Raw genomic sequence first — 18,027 nt, 5'->3', positions numbered from 1 at the left:
GTCAATGAAAAACATCATTGTAATTTTTGAAAAAATTATATATTGTAATATAAACTGAAATCTTATAAGAGTGACACGACTAATGTTGTATAATATTATAATATACATTGAAGTTATGTACATATATTACATGTTGAAGTTATGTACGTATCTTACATGTTTATTTTAATTCTCCTTTATTATTTTTATATAAATAAAGGTGTATAAAATATAAAATCTAATCTAGATTAAAAGGAGGTAAAATATGGGAATTAAACTTGATCATATATTGAGAGAAGCGACAACATGCACGTAAAATAACGCAATTAGAAAATTAAAAAAAAATCACATGAAATTATTAAATATTTTAAATATAAATTTTTGATAAATCTTTTTTTAGTATAAAAATACATCATAAAATTATATAGAATTTTATGACAAGTATGCGTATGTTAATTAAATTTATAAAAATATAGAAAAAAGAGGTGAGAAAAATACTAAAAGAAATAAAAAGGTGATTATTTTTGTGAAAATATTTGTGAGTCTAATCATAGCTCATATTGCCTATATATATTGTTAATCCTTCTTCTCTTTTCCACTTAAAATTAGCATTTTTCCTTTTTTCCTTGTCTTTTTTCACTTGACGATATTCTCTTTTCTGTGTTAATGGTAGTTTGGAGGCAATGAATATCGTAGATGGAGATGGACGATGATAATTTGAGAATTAGAAAGTGATGATAGTTTATTTTTTTCACATTATGCTTTCTTTTTGCCACTGATGGTTACAGATAGCGACAAACAGGACTTGAGATAAGTTATATAAAGAGAAAAACAAGAATTTGGATAAAATCGTAAATATTTATCACATTGTATAAAAATAAAGTTTGAAAAAATATATTTTTTAATAAATGAATTGAAGAAATTATAACGGAAGATATGAATACATCTTCTAAGGACAATAGGGGAAGCAGATATTATATGGAAGAAAAATGATTTTTTAACATAAATTTTTTAGATTTATTTGAGATTATTCTTTTTTATTTTTTACTCTTTTTTTTTAAATAGTATAAAAAAATTTATATTTTTATGATTATTTTATCTTTGTAGTGTGAGTAATATTATTCTATATGGAAAAGTAGTCATCTGATTGTTCAAACACATGTTACTATTGAAATAAAGCATTTAAAAATAATAAATTCTAAAACATTTAATAGAAATGCAAATTTTTCTCCAGCAGACATAATAGTTATTAGCTTGATTACTTCAATGATTTTTTAACATAATTTAATTACTAATGTATCATCTATTTTTATTTTAAAAGATCAAGGGTAACAATCTTTATCATTTAATGGAAAAATGATATTTTATGACATTATAACCTAGTTTTTGTAAATAAGTTATAATATAAAATATGATGGTAAATTTATAAATAATTTTAAGACATATTATAAAATAGTTTTGTATATCAATTATAATATAAAATATAATAATAAACTTGTAAATGAATTCAAAATTTATTATTATTATTACGTGGAGATCCGTTACAATTTTCTTGATGTATTATAACAGTTTTAAAAATCAGTTATAATATCTATTCCTCTCTAATTTTTCACATTTCTATTTCTAATTTCATTTCACTTTCGGCGTTTCACCTCCATCTCTTCCGCTCTTGGCATTTCATACTCCGAGAACACTCCTCGGCGCCTGTGCTTTTCTCGGCTCCGAGAACACTCTTCCCACAGCGGCGCGACTGTGGTTGTGGTTTAGGCTACAGAGAGAAGGAGAGCTAGGTTAGGGGAAGGCGAAGGCCAAAAAACTGAAAGCACTGTTTCTACGGTTTGAATTAGTAGTTATAGAACCTTCAGAGACTGCTGTTTCCGCTGCCTCTTCGTCGAAATGTCCGAAGTCTGAGCAAGTAGCTTTTATGATTCATATTTCGAAATCTCCGAAATTTCTTCTACTATTTGTTTTTTCCTAATTTGTTATGTTTTTCTTGTATTAATTTCACTAATTTCTCCTAGATTGGTGGGGAAATTAGCAGCGTTAGCATGAGAGAGGAGGAGGAGAGAGCCTTTAATGCCGAATCGGAGAATTTTGAAGGTAGGCTAAGAAGTTGTTAGAATTATGAGATTTGATCATTTGCTTTCACTCCTTGTTCTTGGATCTTTGTCTCGACATGTTATCCCAATCCTTCTCTGTAACACTTTTCCCCCTCTTTATCCTGTTAATTTAGTTTTCTGTCTACTATGTATTTACACTTTACTTTCAAGACTAATATATACATGAAAACTTCCTTTTTCCTAACCTAGACCTGTATATAGTAGAAATTAAAGTTTAGCTAATGGGTGCGCATTGATCAAACCATGGACATAGACAAGTAATGTTTTGCTTCAAATGTTACAGGGAAACTAGAAGAAAGATAACATCTTCTTTTAGGCATGTAAGTTTCTTTGTTTGCTGTTGATGTTGAAAACACTGTTGCATCACCATCAACATTATCGACAGGTTCTTCTTCTTTAGGAATGAGGTTGAAATATTGATAGAAAAAGTGGAGGAGAATGACAGGTTCTTCTTCTTTAGCAGAAGGACAGGAACATGTGTCTTTAGCAGTGGCAGTGGACGGGGTTGGTAAATCGTAAACTTAGCTCTCCATCAAGGAACAAATGAATAAATGAAGACTAGTTCGTTTAATTTAGAACCTGTTTTTCATGTTTACTGTGCATCTGTGTAATACTGTGAAAATTTGAAGATATTGGGGTAGATATTAGTGTGGGAACAGTGCATGTTTGGATTATTATGGTTTTAGATCTCACACTGTGTTTGTGCATCTTTTTCTGGCATGAAAAATAGTGTTGAATCTCAAATGCTTGTTGTCTGCAAATAGATTGAAAAACAAGAAATGCACACATGTTTGAACATTTGGATCAATAGCATTGTCTCCAGAAAACACATGGCATTGTCTCCAAAAAATCGCAGAGAAAAAGAAAAATCTTGTGACTAGTTCTAACTTAGTTCAATTTTCTTGCTTGTTAGCTAAGTTCCTACATGATTCTAAATGTAAATGAGTGTTTAACTAAGAGTAAAACCAAATGTAGGTTTAATTAAATTTTAAATCTATAGCAGTTTGAATATTTTCAATCAAATTTTTATTAATTTCATGTTTTGACTCAGATTCTACATTTTCTAATGGTAATAATTACTATTTCTGTTCTATCGCTTCTGCTGATAACCTGCACTGTTTACATTGTTGCTGATATCTGCATCATGATAAGTTGTTACTGTCATCTGTGTGTCTATGGCTCCATGCCTAGGAGAGCTACTGCTCTTGTTCTCACCATATAAATTAAAGTTCTACTTGAATTATGGGTACAACCACCATATCTACTAAATTGGAACATCATCATTTATAGCATAGTATAATATATTATATGATGCTACAAAACAGCATTTTAATGTAACCTTTTCACATGATTCATAGTACTGGATTCTTTTGGAAGTGATGCCTGTTTTAGTTTCTTGTTTTTATGTTAATGGAGTTGATAATTTGGTGTCCTATTAGTTGTGTATGTTTATACGTCTTGCTATATTGTTTTTCTTGTGTGCTAAAGCAGGAAAACTTTCAACTTTTCTTTTTAATCCATCCAGAGAGGTTTGTCATCACCAGGAAGCGTATGTGAGAAGAGCTGTTCTTTTTGCTGCCTCATGTGTATTGGTTTCCCTTCACCCTACTTCCATTTCATCTGCCTTGCTCGATGGAAATGTTGAAATTTCTATTGGTCTTGAATAGATTCGCACATGGGCCCTTATTTAGCTGAGTTAGACACAGATAAAGAATGCTATACGGTAAGCAAAAGAAAATTTGAAGGTTCCGAGAGGTTTAAATTCGTTCTGCCAGTTTTCACAAGCTTTTAAGTTATATCTGCATGTACTTTGGTCATATGAAAAGGTTTAGATTTTTCTACATTGGTCTACTGTTATTTTATGGTGCTAAGGTTACATATTGGTCTCATTCTGGACTTCTAGTGATATTTATTTTCATTGTTCATGACAATATATTTGCTTTTAAAGTATTAACTGATAAGCATCGTCAAGAGTTCTATCGCTAACCCAAGTAGCTTGTTATCCTAGGAATTTTTAGTCAGTCTTTTTTTGTTCTGCTGTAGAGCTTTGCAAAGCCCCTTATCCTCTTCTGTGTTTTGGTTTAACTTCTGTTATTTTCTTGTTCCCAATAATTTTTTTTATTTAACTATAAATGGTTATGCCATGTTTAAGGATTTTGTTGTTGTTTAGATGACTATGACATGTCTACAACTACATCTCCAAACTTCCCGAGCTTTGCAGTCAACAAGAAGTTCACTCAAGGTAGGCCCTGCACTTACATCTGGCACATCCAATGTTACCATTAAAATTCCCTACAATTCCCAACTTAAATTGGGATTAGAGATGCTTTCGGCTATTGTGAGTGGCTTCTAGCCCAACATATAAATTGTAAGTCATGCTATTTTTGCCACTCCTTATTTTTTTTAACATTTTTTTCCATTCCTCGTTTTCCCTTAGGATTTGTATATTTTAGGATTCTATATTGGTACAACACTAAAGTTTATATTCTGATTCAAAAACACTTAGAAGTTTAAAACTTATTTATTCTTACTCCTTTCTTATTAATTTTGAGGTTCTCGTCTCTTTCCACCAATTTTAGGTACTTAATATAATTACTCAATTATAAAAAGTTCAATTTTACTTAACTAACCGTTTTGGTTTTTGGTACTTATTAAGAATCTTTCTTATTTTACAAGGAATGATGAGTTAACTTCTGTTAATAATTTCAACCATACTTATTGCTATATTATTAATATTATTTTAACTCTATTATTTTATTTGTAGTTTTAATGATATATCTTCCATGGAAGCTGGAGATATTGAAGACCTTAGAAGGAACTGAACTTCTTTTATTTTAGGTGTTAGTAGAAATTTGGTTACAATTCAATAGTATATGTACATTAATGTAATATTTGGATTTAATATATAGTTTCATGTATAAATGATGTATTAAATATTATTAGACTATTTAATGTTTGAAATGAATTCTATTTTGTTAGTTTCATTAAATTTGTTTATTTGAAGCTATATTGATTATAAATTGATTGGATGAGATGATAATACAATAATATTATTATAATTTCCTTGATGTCAAATGTAATAATCAAATTTTTTTTAAAGAAAAATATATATTATGACATTATAATGTAAAAACAAATCTACTTTATAATATGTTGAAGCTATTAATAATATATTATTTTTGTACGTTATAAAATGTCTAGTAAATTCTTGGTTTAATATCTCTTTTGGTCCCTCGAAAGGGGCAAATGTTCAATTGGGTCCTACCTTTTTTTAGAAGTTTAATGTGGTCCCAAATTTTGTAAAAAGTGTGCAATCAAGTCCTTTTTGGAAACAGCGTTGATTTTTTAACGGAGCAGCTGACAGGGTGGACTGAAGTTAGCTACGTGGCTGTGTGAGGGTAATACGTGGCTGTGTGAGGGTGATACGTGGCTGTGAGAGGGTAATATTACTGAGGTTAAGAAATTAGGGTTTGAGTTAGAGAGAAATTGGTGTTTGAGATACGAATGACTTCTTCTGAAGGGTGTTCGTCGTGTTCGAAAAGTACCGCGAGGCCAGCCCTCTACCTGCAGAAAACCAGAACCAAAAACCAAAACCAAAACCCAGAGATCCAGCGGCCAACCTCGGCGAAGTTTCGTTGATCTCCGCAAACCTGTCGCTCGAGACCCACCGCGCGAACCACCATCGAAACCCCAAGGGTCGCGCCTCTGCCGCTGTGTCGCTCACAAGCTCCGCCGCCGCAGACCACCCCAAAGCTGTCGCAAGTTGTCCCAACGTGAGAGAAAGGAAGTTGCCATATGGTTGCAGAGCAGCGCCGAAGGAGAAGAGAAGGGAAAACTATATCTTTCCCTCACATGAGCGTGACGAAGCAGACATAAGAAGAAGATGGTAGAAAGAAATTGGGATTTCCAATTTAGGGTTCATAATCCTTTCAGATTGGGAGTTTTCCCTCTTAATTCTAATTTTAATTAGGTTTCTAATTTTCAAATTTAGGATTTTTCGAATTAGGAAAACCACGTATTACCCTTACACAGCCACGTAGTAAACATCAGTCCACCCTGTCAACTGCTCCGTTAAAAAATTAACGCCGTTTCCAAAAAGGACTTGATTGCACACTTTTTACAAAATTTGGGACCACATTGAACTTCTAAAAAAGGTAGGACCCAATTGAACATTTGCCCCCTTTCGAGGGACCAAAAGAGGTATTAAACCTAAATTCTTTTACTAAAATATCCCAAAAATTAGACAAAGAAAGCATAATCTAAAAACAAGCTTTCAGGGAAAAGGCTATCCTCTTTCCTCGAACAGGCTTCAAACTTTCGTATCTATTTATATAATTCGAAGGTTTTAATATATCTACTAAGAGGATACAATCACCTGCGAATATATAGCAGATATACCGAAATCAACTCTGACACAAGGATATAGCATCCAAGTATATCTTTTACACCATTTTTATCGGTTCTACCACAAACTACGGGAACTTAAAATGCTATAAAACTACAAGTTGCAAAGAACACAAAACAAAACACAAGCTTAATTGTCAAACATCTTCAAGACAAAGAAACGACAGCTATGGAATCTACCAAGTTCAATTTGCTCTTCTTTTACGTAATTTTTCTTGCAATACTCCCCACCCTTAAGGCTAACATAGGTCACATGGACCATGTCTGGCATAGGCGAATGAAGGAAGCAAGGGAAGCAGCAAAAAAGGCATACAAGCCAAACCCCATGAAAGTTACCGCTGAATTCAATACACAAGTCATGAGGTAAACGTTGCCAAAATATCTTTATCTTTAATTATCTCTTTCTCCTTTCTTCAGTGCAATAGATGAACATGAAAACTAAGAGAAAAATGTATGGCTTCACAGAGCGTTGAAAGGCTCCAACAGCACGAGAAGGGACTTGAAGAGCAATAGTAAATGCACGCCGGCAAACCCAATTGACCAATGTTGGAGATGTGACCAAAATTGGGATAAAAACCGAAAGAAGCTTGCAGATTGTGTAATGGGGTTTGCCCACGGCACAACCGGAGGCAAAGACGGGAAAATCTACGTGGTAAACGACAATTCCGACAACGACCTACTGGACCCTAAACCAGGAACATTGAGATATGCGGTTACTCGGCCAGAGCCACTGTGGATCACTTTTTCGAAAAGCATGAACATTAAGCTGAAAGGAGAGCTTATGCTAACGGCTAACAAGACGATCGATGCACGTGGTGCCAATGTGCACATCAAAGATGGTGCCCAGATAACGATCCAGTACGTGAACAACATTATCATTCACGGATTGCACATCCACGATATTAAGCCAGTTAAAGGTGGACTTATAAGAGATTCCGTCACCCACTACGGCGTTCGCGCCACCAGTGACGGCGACGGGATTTCCGTATTTGGATCCACACATGTTTGGCTTGATCATCTTTCCATGACCAATTGTTCTGATGGCCTCATCGATGTCGTTAGTGCGTCAACTGCAGTTACCATCTCCAACTGCCATTTTGTCAAACACAACGACGTAACTTACTTCTATCTCTTCAAACATTTCTTTCATATGCATGCATGCATGCATGCATGCATGCTTCTAGTGTTGGTATTCTTCTTTTTGTGGCATGAATTAACGTTGTTCATTTCGTTTGTGTTGTGGCTTTTCAGGTTTTGTTATTCGGCGCCACTGATAGCTTCTCAGGAGATAAAGTGATGCAGGTGACTTTGGCTTTTAACCATTTTGGGAAAGGATTGGTTCAGAGAATGCCGAGGTGCAGATGGGGCTTCTTTCATATTGTTAACAACGACTACACTCACTGGCTAATGTACGCCGTAGGTGGCAGCCAGCAACCCACCATCATCAGCCAGGGAAACCGTTTTGTCGCCCCGGAAGACAGGAATGCAAAAGAAGTATGCAATGTTACATTACATGTTCATGCAACAAACTTTCAAAGGAAACCCTACAAGGAAACCCTACACATTTTTTTTTTTCGTTTCTTTGAATTTATATGCATTAACAAGGTTGTGGCACATGATATACACAGGTGACAAAAAGGACTGAGATAAATTCAAATGGGTGGAAGAATTGGAATTGGAGATCGGAGGGTGATTTATTCGTGAATGGAGCCTTCTTTGTGGAGTCAGGGAAAAAAGTTGCACAGCCTCCCAAGACAGACGTGAAAGCACAATCTGCGAAGTCCGTGGCTTCTCTGACTAAAGATGCAGGTCCTATAAAATGTGTTTTAAACAAGGCCTGCTGAACTAAACATGGAGCACTGCACGCTCAAAATAGAGAGGTTGCAAAACACATACAAATATATATTATGTATATAAGAGTCATGTACAGTCAGACCGAACGCGAATGCTTCTGGGTTTTTTAATTTCCTTCTGTCGCTTTTTTCTTCCTTTTCCCATAGATTCTAATTTTAGGGATGGGAGATGAAGAGAATAGTAGAACTAAGCCAGATTTCTTAAGGCATGGGTGAAATTCTCAATCCTGTATATATTCTTTCATTGTACACAAATTTTCATCTTAAGATGATTTCGAACTATAAAATTGAGTAAAGATTTTTTTACTCACTTAAATATTTTATATTCATTTAATATTATTCTTATTTATTTTTTATTTTTTTATTTTTTTGAAATAATACAAAAATTTATATTTTTTAATTATTTTATTTTTGTAATATATGTAAAATGAACGTGTGTTACGATTAGTATTTCGAATCAAAAGGTGGCAAACAGATTATACTCTCTACAAAACTCAATAGGAAGACATCACTCTCGTCAAACGGTTCATTTATTGGATTCTGATTTGACTATTTTTATCAAAACGGTGCAAGAGACAATAATTATATTAGTGTATGGATCGAAAAAGAATAAAATTTAATCCTAAACATGTTAAATATTGTTGCTTGATAATCTTTAAATAACAAGCTTGAATAGACAGTTATCAGTCTTAAGTGTCTCTACTTTAGAAAGCTCCAGAAAATTTTCATAACTCAATAGTTGCAAAGCCAAAATAGAGGTAATGTTCAAGGCTACGTTATGGATTGATGAAAGGTGAAATGGAGAGAATGGAATGTAACAGATTATTTGGATTGAAAAACAAAGGGATGAGAAGTGTAAGCAACGGAACGTATTTATTACCCCTCAAATAGGAGGTATTTCTTATTTTAATAATACTATTGTATTTTCACTGTACAAGAGTAATTACTCATACCATCTCCAGCAACTCCACATATCTATTCTCACTTGGTCAGTGACCTCTGTTCTCACAACATATACCCCTTCCTCCTTGCCCCTCTATTGCATACTGCCACATGCTTCACATCCCAACCACTTCACTTAACCAAACAATCGTAGACTTTTACTCGAGCTTTGGCATGTTTGAGAAAAGTTATTAAGGGCTTGATGAAAATTCTGATGGAAATATTGACCCCGAGTATAAAACAATGCTGTGGGTTGTTCTAAAGGGCCCAATTATTTTATATAAAATATATAAGCTCAGAATTTTATCAATATAGCAGTCACAATTGAAACAGATAAATAAATGACAACTGTTTAAATACTATCTTTTTAATACTAAAAAAGGTAATAAATGAGGTTGGAAAATAAAAATCATCAATTACCAATTTAAACAGTAAATGAGGTTCGAAAACAAAAAATAAAATAAAGACTCGAACGGGTTCATCACAAAACAAAATTTCAGTTCATTGTATGACACCATATCTATTGCTTCCACGCTTTCCTTCCACGGAACTGTTTGCCAGATCGCTGATTTTTTTTCTTTTTCTCTATCCGGGTTCTTGATACCTTATCTCTCTTTGCAGCCAAGGGCATTTTCTTCTTGTGCTCCTTTTGTCGGTTGCTTAGGCCACCCGTCTGTTCACAGGAAACAATACATGTCCATTGGTTTCCAATCAAATCAAGTAGCACGGCCATTATATGATTTAGTTGTTCTTTCCACTTTCAAATTCAAATTCACAGTTTTATAAAATAAAACATTTTGCCTAGGCCAATCAAATACCTTAGACTGTGTCTTGGATCAAGGTAATAGGAAAAAAAAACAAGAGAAACTAACATACCTTATTCTGTTTTACAGCAGTTCGAGCATGATATTTTCCTCTTTCCTCCCTCCCTGCTCTAACCAATGCCAACCTTTCATCTTTGCTCATCTTTTTCCTTACATGAACCTACAAGATGGGGTACATGAATAGAGATAGCCCTGATTATTGACGTGTATAAGACGAAATATTTTTTTAAAGAGAATCTAGAACTGTATCTCTTTAAACAAAGCTTGTATTTCATCCTTTAGGCAAGGATTGCAGATTGAGATAATCAACCGAGCAACTAAAGCCACTTACTTCCAACATTGCACCATCCACTCGCTTTAGACTTAGTTGATCAGAAGTTGGAACTTTAATTCCTGATGACTTCGCTAACCCCTGCTGAGCCAATGCATTTTTTGCTTCTCTTTTTGCCTACAATTTACATAACTAAATTCAACAAAAGCCACAAACGCTAAAAATTGAACTTACTGAATAAGCCAAAGAAACCTTTAATTTTTTTATTCTTTGGAAGTCTTCATTAGAAAGAATTCCATCTTGAGATTCTGGTAGGACATCCCCCACTTTTGCCCCCGCCAATTTCTTCAGAGCCCGAAGACTTGTATCAGCAGCAATAATTCGACCATCAAAATCAGTAAACTTCCTCTTTTTGGCTGAGTCTTTCAATTTACTTTTAGTCTCCACATTGCCGCCATCACTTAAATAACCATGTTCACCATCTTCTTCATGATCTGAAACATCACCATCCTCTTCATCATTGCCATCCCCCTTATCGTCAACATCTTCATCAGTATCACTGTCACCAGCACTGTCACCAGCTTCAAAATCATAACTCTCATCTTCATCTTCTGATATAGCATCGTTACCTTTGGCTTCATCATCATCACTTTCAGTGTAATCACTGCACAACTGGCTCTCATCATCATCATCATGATCATCATCATCACCATCATTAATACTCATCGGATCATTTTGCTGGTCATTGTCTGAATCACTGCATGCAGAATCATCAGAATGATCACCATCCTGCTCATCGTTGTCAACAGTCTGCAATAACTCAACACCAGAAACATCAGTCGCAACAGTAACTTCTCCATATGCCTTTGGTCTTGCCTTTGGGTCAATAGGCCGTCCACGGTCCTTCTTAACTAGCAGTGAGGGGCAAAGCTGCAAATGAACAATATTAGTTAAAGTTGTGGATAATGTACATGAGTGTGCTTCTGGGCTTAAGCACACAAAGAGACACCTACTCATAACGGAGCCTTAACTACCTCTCTGAATAACCCAATAAGAGACCGAGCTGCCACTGAAACTGCCTTCTCACGGGACTTCTTATATAGTGCAAGGTCTTGTAACAAGTCTTCATTCATTAACTACAGTCCAAAATAAAAATATCAGAATAGCATAGTTAGGGAACATAACAAGGTGCTCAAGGATGATCTACTGAAGGTGGAATAGTGTAGGAAACAAACCCCTAGACCATTTTAGTGACAGTTTGAATTTACAAGTTAACCAGCCATAGTGGTGGGTAAATTTATTTTGCGGAAATAGAAATCAGTAAGATGCATATATCCCTAGGATGATGAGATGGCAGTAGTTACCAATGGCATGCGCATGCATATCTCCCTCACTGCATTTAGTCCAACAGTAATAGCCTAAAAACATGAACCAAAATCATCAAGGAAACAAACTTGAGTGCCCCTGCAACAAAATAAAAATATACAGCAATATATAAAATGTTATTCAGACGGAAAAGAACACCTCTGGACGCGATCGGTCATGTACAAATTGATTTACTATTTGTTTGAACAAGGGCTCAACAGCATCAGGAGGGACCTGAATCCATATAACACCTTGAATGAGATAGGATAAACAGAAAATCATAGGAGAACAAAATATTACACAATAGCTAACAAAAAGTCGAATTCTGAAAGAAAAAACTATACCTATAAAAATAAAATGGATTGAAAATAAATCACAATTATACAGTACCATGTCATGGCAAGCCTGAACAACTGCTGCAAGCAAATTTGTTATGTCTCGTTGATGTGGCTGATTACATGATGAATACATCGCAACTGTCACACTTCAGTAACAAACAGAATACCAAATTTCACCTAATTTATGAAATGATACCTGAATATATTTCTGAAGAAAAGGATAGAAGTCTAGCACAAATAACCGGTGAAGTCCAATTGTTCGAGCAATCAATTTCAGGATCATCATCTTAACCTATATTATGCAGGGTAATCAAAGAACCAAGTCAATATGTAATTTCTGAATAAGCACAAGAAGATTTGAAAGGAATTGCTAATCTTAATCTAATACGGCGATTGGAATGCTTTTTAAGATTTATAAGAGTAGGCACCTCAAATCGCTCGTTACAGTTCTTAAGACGTGAGAACAGCTTCTCAGCAAAACCCTGAAAATCATATGTAATCAAGATGCTGACATAATAAAACAAAATTTGAGCCGAAAATGTATATAGGATGTTGAAATAAAATTTTTACAAACCTGAGCATCTTTAAGATGGTTAAGTGGTGAATAATAACTGTTATTAGTCCTTTCAGATGACATGCGCTGCTGCTTTTTCATGCTGCGTATGGCCCGTTGTAGTTTTGCTTTCTTTTTCTTTTTGCTCGCTGCTGTACCTTGGTGGCTTGCCTAAATATTTGTAAGAATAATCGATAATTATAGACAACTAAGCGTATTTTACTACCTCCATACTCAAATATAAGCAAAAACAATCAATTACACAAGATAGTCAATTAACATTATTCAATTTCACTAATGTCCCTTGAAAATAACTTCATTCTTCAAATTCCCATTATTGGAAGATGATATATCATGAAAAATAAAAAGTAGTCAATAAAAATAGAATCCGTTTAATAAAGGATGTTTTATGATTGATAACATTAAAAAGGATGAAATGTGTACCAACAATTAACCCATTGACCCCTCCACCCCAATCCTGCTCTCTCACAATCACTTTTCCCTCCATATCTTCCATTCCTCTCCTCTAGCCTCAGCAATGATTAGGCTTCAACATAACAGAATTCACTCCACCAGTAACAGACTTCTATCCACTAATCCCACATCATTAACCTGGCTCTTACTTTTCTTGCTATATACGAAGATGGGAAGCCCATGAATGTGTGTGTGTCTATATATATATATATATATATATATATATATATATATATATATATATATATATATATATATATATATATATATATGAAATACCCTGATTAAAAGTGCAACACAAATTTAACGTTAATAGGACAGTTATCATTAAACATCACCTTATAAAGGGTCTCCCTGTTGAGAACAACTTGAGGAGATTCATTTGTTTCATCGTCACTGCCTGAATCATCACTATCATCATCATCTTGAATCTTCTCGTAATCAAGCAGAAATGATAAAGCTGCTATCATAATCCTGAAAGAGATAAAAAAGCATAATCCTTAGTGTGATAAAATTTCAATTTGTAACACAACATACAAAAAAACAGATAAAAGAAAAACCTCGACGATGGATGGAAGGAAGCAGTGCAAATTGCATTTGCTGTTCTTTCATCAAACCACACTTTTCTCCTGTGAAGCTCACATAGGGTCACAAGCGCCCTCTTGGCCGACTCTTCCTCCTCTTTCTATTACAAACACAAATTCACTGACCAGTTAGAAGACTTGAGTGTTTAGATTAGTTTATTTTGTGTTTTAAACTACTTACAGTAAAAAAAACAAAAAAGAGCAAATGACGAGAAAAAGATCATCAAAAAACCTGAAGCAATCCAAACAAGACATTCTGAAGCGCGCGGTTCTTGGCTTCGTTCTTGTGCTTTTGGTTCATGCGCCTTATACTATGAACAACATGATCAAATGCCAGCTTCTTCAGCGTCCTGTCACCTAAGGTTTGAAGTTCCATGAACAACGACAGCGTTTCTCCAACATCAACAACCTACACAAATGCAACATCACATCAAACCACGACACAACTTCCATGAACCCAAATTGAAACGAACCGAGTTTATTTAAACCTTTCTATTAGCGAGGAGGATGAGCGCGTGAGTGAGGTGGCAACGAAGTCCAGAAGGCAACGTGCGCGCCGCGCAGCGAAGCAAGTCGGCGAGTTTGCGAGGGAAATCGGCGAGGTGTTTTGGGTAAAAAGGAGTGACGTGGGAGAGGAACATGGCCCTGTCGCCAAGGTCTTTGGCTACAGTGGGGTCGCTGCCGATGCCGGTGACGGAGGTGAAGCTCATAGCGGCTTGTTTCTGAAAGAGTTCGAGGGAGGAATTGAATTGGTTATAGATAAGATGTAGCTCCGATTCGTAGCCTTCGGGATCGCACTTCATTTTCGATTGCAGTGACGAAAGACTCAGCTTCTCCGCGCTCCGACCGGACGCCGCTAGGGCTTCCGCCGCGGCTACCATGCCGTCGGGACCCATACTCACTCTGTTTGGGTTTCCCACCACCAAGGGATGAAAAACAAAATGCAGCAGTGGCGGTAACGATGGTCAGCCGCAACGCTTGTCTCCGGTGATCCAAATGCAGCAGCAAAATCACAACCGAGGCTTGAAGACAACCAACAGAGAAGGAGAAAGGAAAGAGGAATGACTTTGGAATCAAATGCCAGGAAGAAGAGGAAGTGAGAACAAAGCACCGAAACGGGAATGACTTTGGGAAGAAAGGCGTCGGGGAGGACTAGGTGAAGGAGAAAAGAGAAAAATATTAGGGTTAAATTTGAAAACCCATAATTGTAATTATGGCATTGTATGCAAGTTGAAATTTTCAGGGGTGCGGGAAGCAATTGCGAAAACAAGTGGGGTGAGTCAGGGGAATAGGTGGAGATTAAGGATGGATAAAAAATCTAAATTATGAAATTTAATTCATAATAATTTAAATCTATATTATTTTAAGTCTATTTAATTTGATTTATCTCAAATTTGTATTTATCTTTTTTATTTTAAACTCAATCCATTTAATTGGATTTAAATCATATAATTTTTTAAATTTTAAAATCAATATTTGTTTAAATATAAAATATATATATATATATATATATATATATATATATATATATTAAAAAAATTTGTTAAATAATCCATTATTAATGACATTTTGAATATATAATAAAATATGATAATAAATTATTATACCATTATTATGTGACCCCAAAAATTTATTATAAATATTTTATTCTTTCACAAGTAATTAGTTATGAAAAGATTTGATTTGATTCTGTTTATTTTAATTGTAGATGATTTTATTTGATTTGATTTTTGTAGATTTTATTTTACTTGTTCTATTCTTAGTTTATTTTAGGTTTAATACATTATTTAGTCTCTAATTTTTGGGGTTTGGTTCAAAATGGTCATACTTTTTGAAAAAGTTCAGTAAGACCCCATATTTTATTTAAAAATTTCAATTCGGTCCTTTTCGTGGATGTAGTTAGAAACATAACGGTGCATATGCCACTGTGGCCAAATCTGAGTAAGCTGTTATGTTGGATAATTACGTGGCACTGTAAAGTGTGTGCTCTTTTATTAAAATCAAACAAAATTTCAATCTAAAACCCCAATGTTTTAAGAACCCTAAAGTGGAAATTAGAATTAGAAACTCTAAATTGGGGATTTTTTCCTCTGACTTGGGGATTTTTCCCTCTAACATCAGAGGATACTATATATAATTGTATCAAATATTGAAGCAGAGACTCTGTTAGGCATTGCCTGTGAAGGAAATTAGACCCTTCAACTGGATATTGAATAACTGTGTTAGCTGATTAGGAAAACTGACACACCTATCACCCGCAGGCGTGTTTGTATCCCTTTGAATTGGGGATTTTTTCCTAATTTAGGGTTTCTCATTCTAATTTCCACTTTATATGTTTTTAACGACATGCACAAAAAGGACCGTAAGACATACACAAAAAGGACCGAATTGAACATTTTTAAACAAAATATGAAGCCTTATTGAACTTTTTCAAAAGGTAGGACCATTTTGAACTAAACCCCCAAAAGTAGGGACCAAATGATGTATTAAACCTTTATTTTATCTTAGTTTAGTAATTTTGTTTTATTTCGGTTTTTGTGATATTTTGCTTTATTTTGTTTTATTTGTTATTATTATTATATTGTTTTTGTTTTATTTTATCTAAACTTACTTTGTTTTATTTTGTTATTTTCCTTCGATATCTTATCCTGTTTTACCAATTACTGCACTTTCTCGTATTTTTCTACTAAAGGTATATATTTATATTTTATTGTCAATCACCATTTTATCTGTTACTTTAATTTTTCTTCTCTTTTTCTGCCATTTCCTAAATTATTAGGATGATCTTTGATTTATTTTTTTAAAAAGGGCTTTCCTTCAATTCCTCTGGACTACAGGAGAGAGATTCTTCTTCATTTTTGGACTCCATAAATATCGAAACCCTCTCTATTATTCTTCCGCAATTCCTCATATCATTATCTCCTATGTCAATGACAATCTTCAATTATAACCAGAGGCGAATAGATCTAATCCTTCCTACTTCATTTCGGCCGATACAGAAGCTATCCGATTCAATCCCAAAACCAGCAACACTCCCAAAGGCAGAACAAAAAATAAAGGAAAAGAAGTACTACCGCTAACGCAGATCCTGACGCTGACTGGAGCTATCGTCGGCCACTGTGATGGTGAGCCGATAGCGGTGTATTGCGGGTGGTATGATAGCAAGGCAATTGCCGTGGAGGTGGGCACAACTTCAGCAGTTGCAGCGCGGAAGAAGAAACGCCGGTGAGGCGGCACTTCATGTGTGGGGGCTGACGATACTTTTCCTCGACCATAGGCGGGGGCAACGGTGCTGGACTATTGACGAGGTAGGAGATGCCATTGATGAGAGTGGAATATGCCGGTCTCAAAGAAGATGGCTTCCAAAATAAGAAGGAATGAGTTTTGGGGTATTCTGATCTGGAGAACACAAAAGAAACCCTTGTGGTTTCAGTTTCTATAGACGGGAAGAAATGGGGCCAAGCTTAAAGGGCTCTGCCCTAATTTTTATTGAAGAACGAAAAATCAAATGGACTCCAAATTTGGGTTTGGGCTGATTGTTAACTTCACTGCTGCACCTTTATTTTCAACTGGGATCGGACCAAACTGATTGGGTCGCACTTCTGGTTCTTTTTCTGCACCTCTATCTTTATTTCTTTTAATTTATTTTTGTTAGTTTCTGTTGAATTGTTGGATTGTTTTATTATTGATTGTGTAACCTCTTATGAAAATCTTCACTGTAACTGGTGTTCGATTTATTAGTCAGAGTTGTTTGTTTGTTACGTTCAAAATAATAATAATAATAATAATAATAACAATAATAAATAAATATCATACAAATTTTTGTATATTTGATTTATAAAATATACGTTAGTAAATTTATTATAGATATTTAAAATTAATATATACTCTTAAATAACAGACAAAGTTCAATTTAAGACAGATAAGAAATATAATATATATTTTATTGGATAATAATGAGTTGAGATATTATTTAACAGTAATTTTAAAAAGATTAAATAAGATAAGAAAATTTAAAAATTTAGGATAAACTTTCTAAAATGAAAAGAAAGAATTGAATGGATAATTAATTCAATACATTGATTCAAATTTCAAATGCATTAGAAATAAATATATTTCCATACTAGTACAACAAAACTAAATGTTTGATGAGATAAATTTAAGTTGGAAAATATCTTCTTTATAAATTTATGCATAGCATAACAGAAATGTACATTATACTATGAACAAATTTATGTCAAGACTATATACAATTTGATGTAAAATTTTGTTAAATTATATACTAATTAATATAAATTTATTTAGATTATATGTATAATT

At 34.3% G+C, this 18,027-nt stretch overlaps 3 protein-coding genes across 6 annotated transcripts; 2 read left to right on the top strand and 1 right to left on the bottom strand.

Moving 5' to 3' along the window:
- The first annotated feature begins 1,589 nt into the window (after positions 1–1,589).
- Positions 1,590–5,060, top strand: LOC124838103 (uncharacterized). Of its 4 annotated transcripts, none has more exons than XM_088106184.1 (8): positions 1,590–1,894; positions 2,001–2,079; positions 2,383–2,419; positions 2,500–2,603; positions 3,625–3,685; positions 3,767–3,822; positions 4,270–4,467; positions 4,864–5,060. In XM_088106184.1, exons 4-7 carry the CDS (start codon positions 2,538–2,540, stop codon positions 4,450–4,452), a joined length of 366 nt encoding a protein of 121 aa, XP_087962310.1. In that variant the 5' UTR covers positions 1,590–1,894; positions 2,001–2,079; positions 2,383–2,419; positions 2,500–2,537; the 3' UTR covers positions 4,453–4,467; positions 4,864–5,060. The 4 variants fall into 4 exon arrangements, 3 of the variants coding, with proteins under 3 accessions (XP_087962310.1, XP_087962311.1, XP_087962312.1); XM_088106185.1 differs by having other exon boundaries at positions 2,485–2,603; XM_088106186.1 differs by having other exon boundaries at positions 2,383–2,603; positions 4,270–4,341.
- A 408-nt stretch (positions 5,061–5,468) lies between these two features.
- LOC148203446 (putative pectate lyase P59) lies at positions 5,469–8,699 on the top strand. The gene is made up of 4 exons (XM_088106183.1): positions 5,469–6,866; positions 6,969–7,617; positions 7,755–7,997; positions 8,132–8,699. Exons 1-4 carry the CDS (start codon positions 6,673–6,675, stop codon positions 8,345–8,347), a joined length of 1,302 nt encoding a protein of 433 aa, XP_087962309.1. The 5' UTR covers positions 5,469–6,672; the 3' UTR covers positions 8,348–8,699.
- A 989-nt stretch (positions 8,700–9,688) lies between these two features.
- LOC124838097 (uncharacterized) lies at positions 9,689–14,887 on the bottom strand. The gene is made up of 15 exons (XM_047313615.2): positions 14,196–14,887; positions 13,940–14,116; positions 13,684–13,808; positions 13,462–13,597; positions 12,671–12,820; positions 12,525–12,578; positions 12,293–12,388; positions 12,149–12,208; positions 11,918–11,992; positions 11,758–11,811; positions 11,428–11,529; positions 10,646–11,323; positions 10,454–10,570; positions 10,175–10,282; positions 9,689–9,971 (listed from the first exon to the last, which is right to left on the bottom strand). The coding sequence occupies exons 1-15, from the start codon at positions 14,601–14,603 to the stop codon at positions 9,819–9,821; spliced, it is 2,493 nt and encodes an 830-aa protein (XP_047169571.1). The 5' UTR covers positions 14,604–14,887; the 3' UTR covers positions 9,689–9,818.
- Between the last annotated feature and the right edge of the window lie 3,140 nt (positions 14,888–18,027).

The sequence above is a fragment of the Vigna umbellata genome, chromosome 2 (assembly GCF_029865625.1).
Source record: "Vigna umbellata cultivar VRB3 chromosome 2, Vumbellata_1.0, whole genome shotgun sequence".
NCBI classification, from domain to species: domain Eukaryota; kingdom Viridiplantae; phylum Streptophyta; class Magnoliopsida; order Fabales; family Fabaceae; genus Vigna; species Vigna umbellata.
The sequence above is the reverse complement of the archived record's forward strand: the minus strand, read 5'-3'. Positions and strand labels throughout refer to the sequence as shown.

Coding starts and splice junctions, on each gene's coding strand:
- LOC124838103 (XM_088106184.1), top strand. CDS start 2,538: ATGACAGGTTCTTCTTCTTTAGCAGAAGGACAGGAACATGTGTCTTTA. Junction 2,604..3,624: donor TAGCAGTGGCAGTGGACGGG/GTTGGTAAATCG, acceptor TAATCCATCCAG/AGAGGTTTGTCATCACCAGG. Junction 3,823..4,269: donor CAGATAAAGAATGCTATACG/GTAAGCAAAAGA, acceptor GTTGTTGTTTAG/ATGACTATGACATGTCTACA.
- LOC148203446 (XM_088106183.1), top strand. CDS start 6,673: ATGGAATCTACCAAGTTCAATTTGCTCTTCTTTTACGTAATTTTTCTT. Junction 6,867..6,968: donor TTCAATACACAAGTCATGAG/GTAAACGTTGCC, acceptor ATGGCTTCACAG/AGCGTTGAAAGGCTCCAACA. Junction 7,618..7,754: donor ATTTTGTCAAACACAACGAC/GTAACTTACTTC, acceptor GTGGCTTTTCAG/GTTTTGTTATTCGGCGCCAC.
- LOC124838097 (XM_047313615.2), bottom strand. CDS start 14,603: ATGGGTCCCGACGGCATGGTAGCCGCGGCGGAAGCCCTAGCGGCGTCC. Junction 11,530..11,757: donor TATGCATGCGCATGCCATTG/GTAACTACTGCC, acceptor TTTGGACTGTAG/TTAATGAATGAAGACTTGTT. Junction 10,571..10,645: donor AAAGAATAAAAAAATTAAAG/GTTTCTTTGGCT, acceptor TGTAAATTGTAG/GCAAAAAGAGAAGCAAAAAA.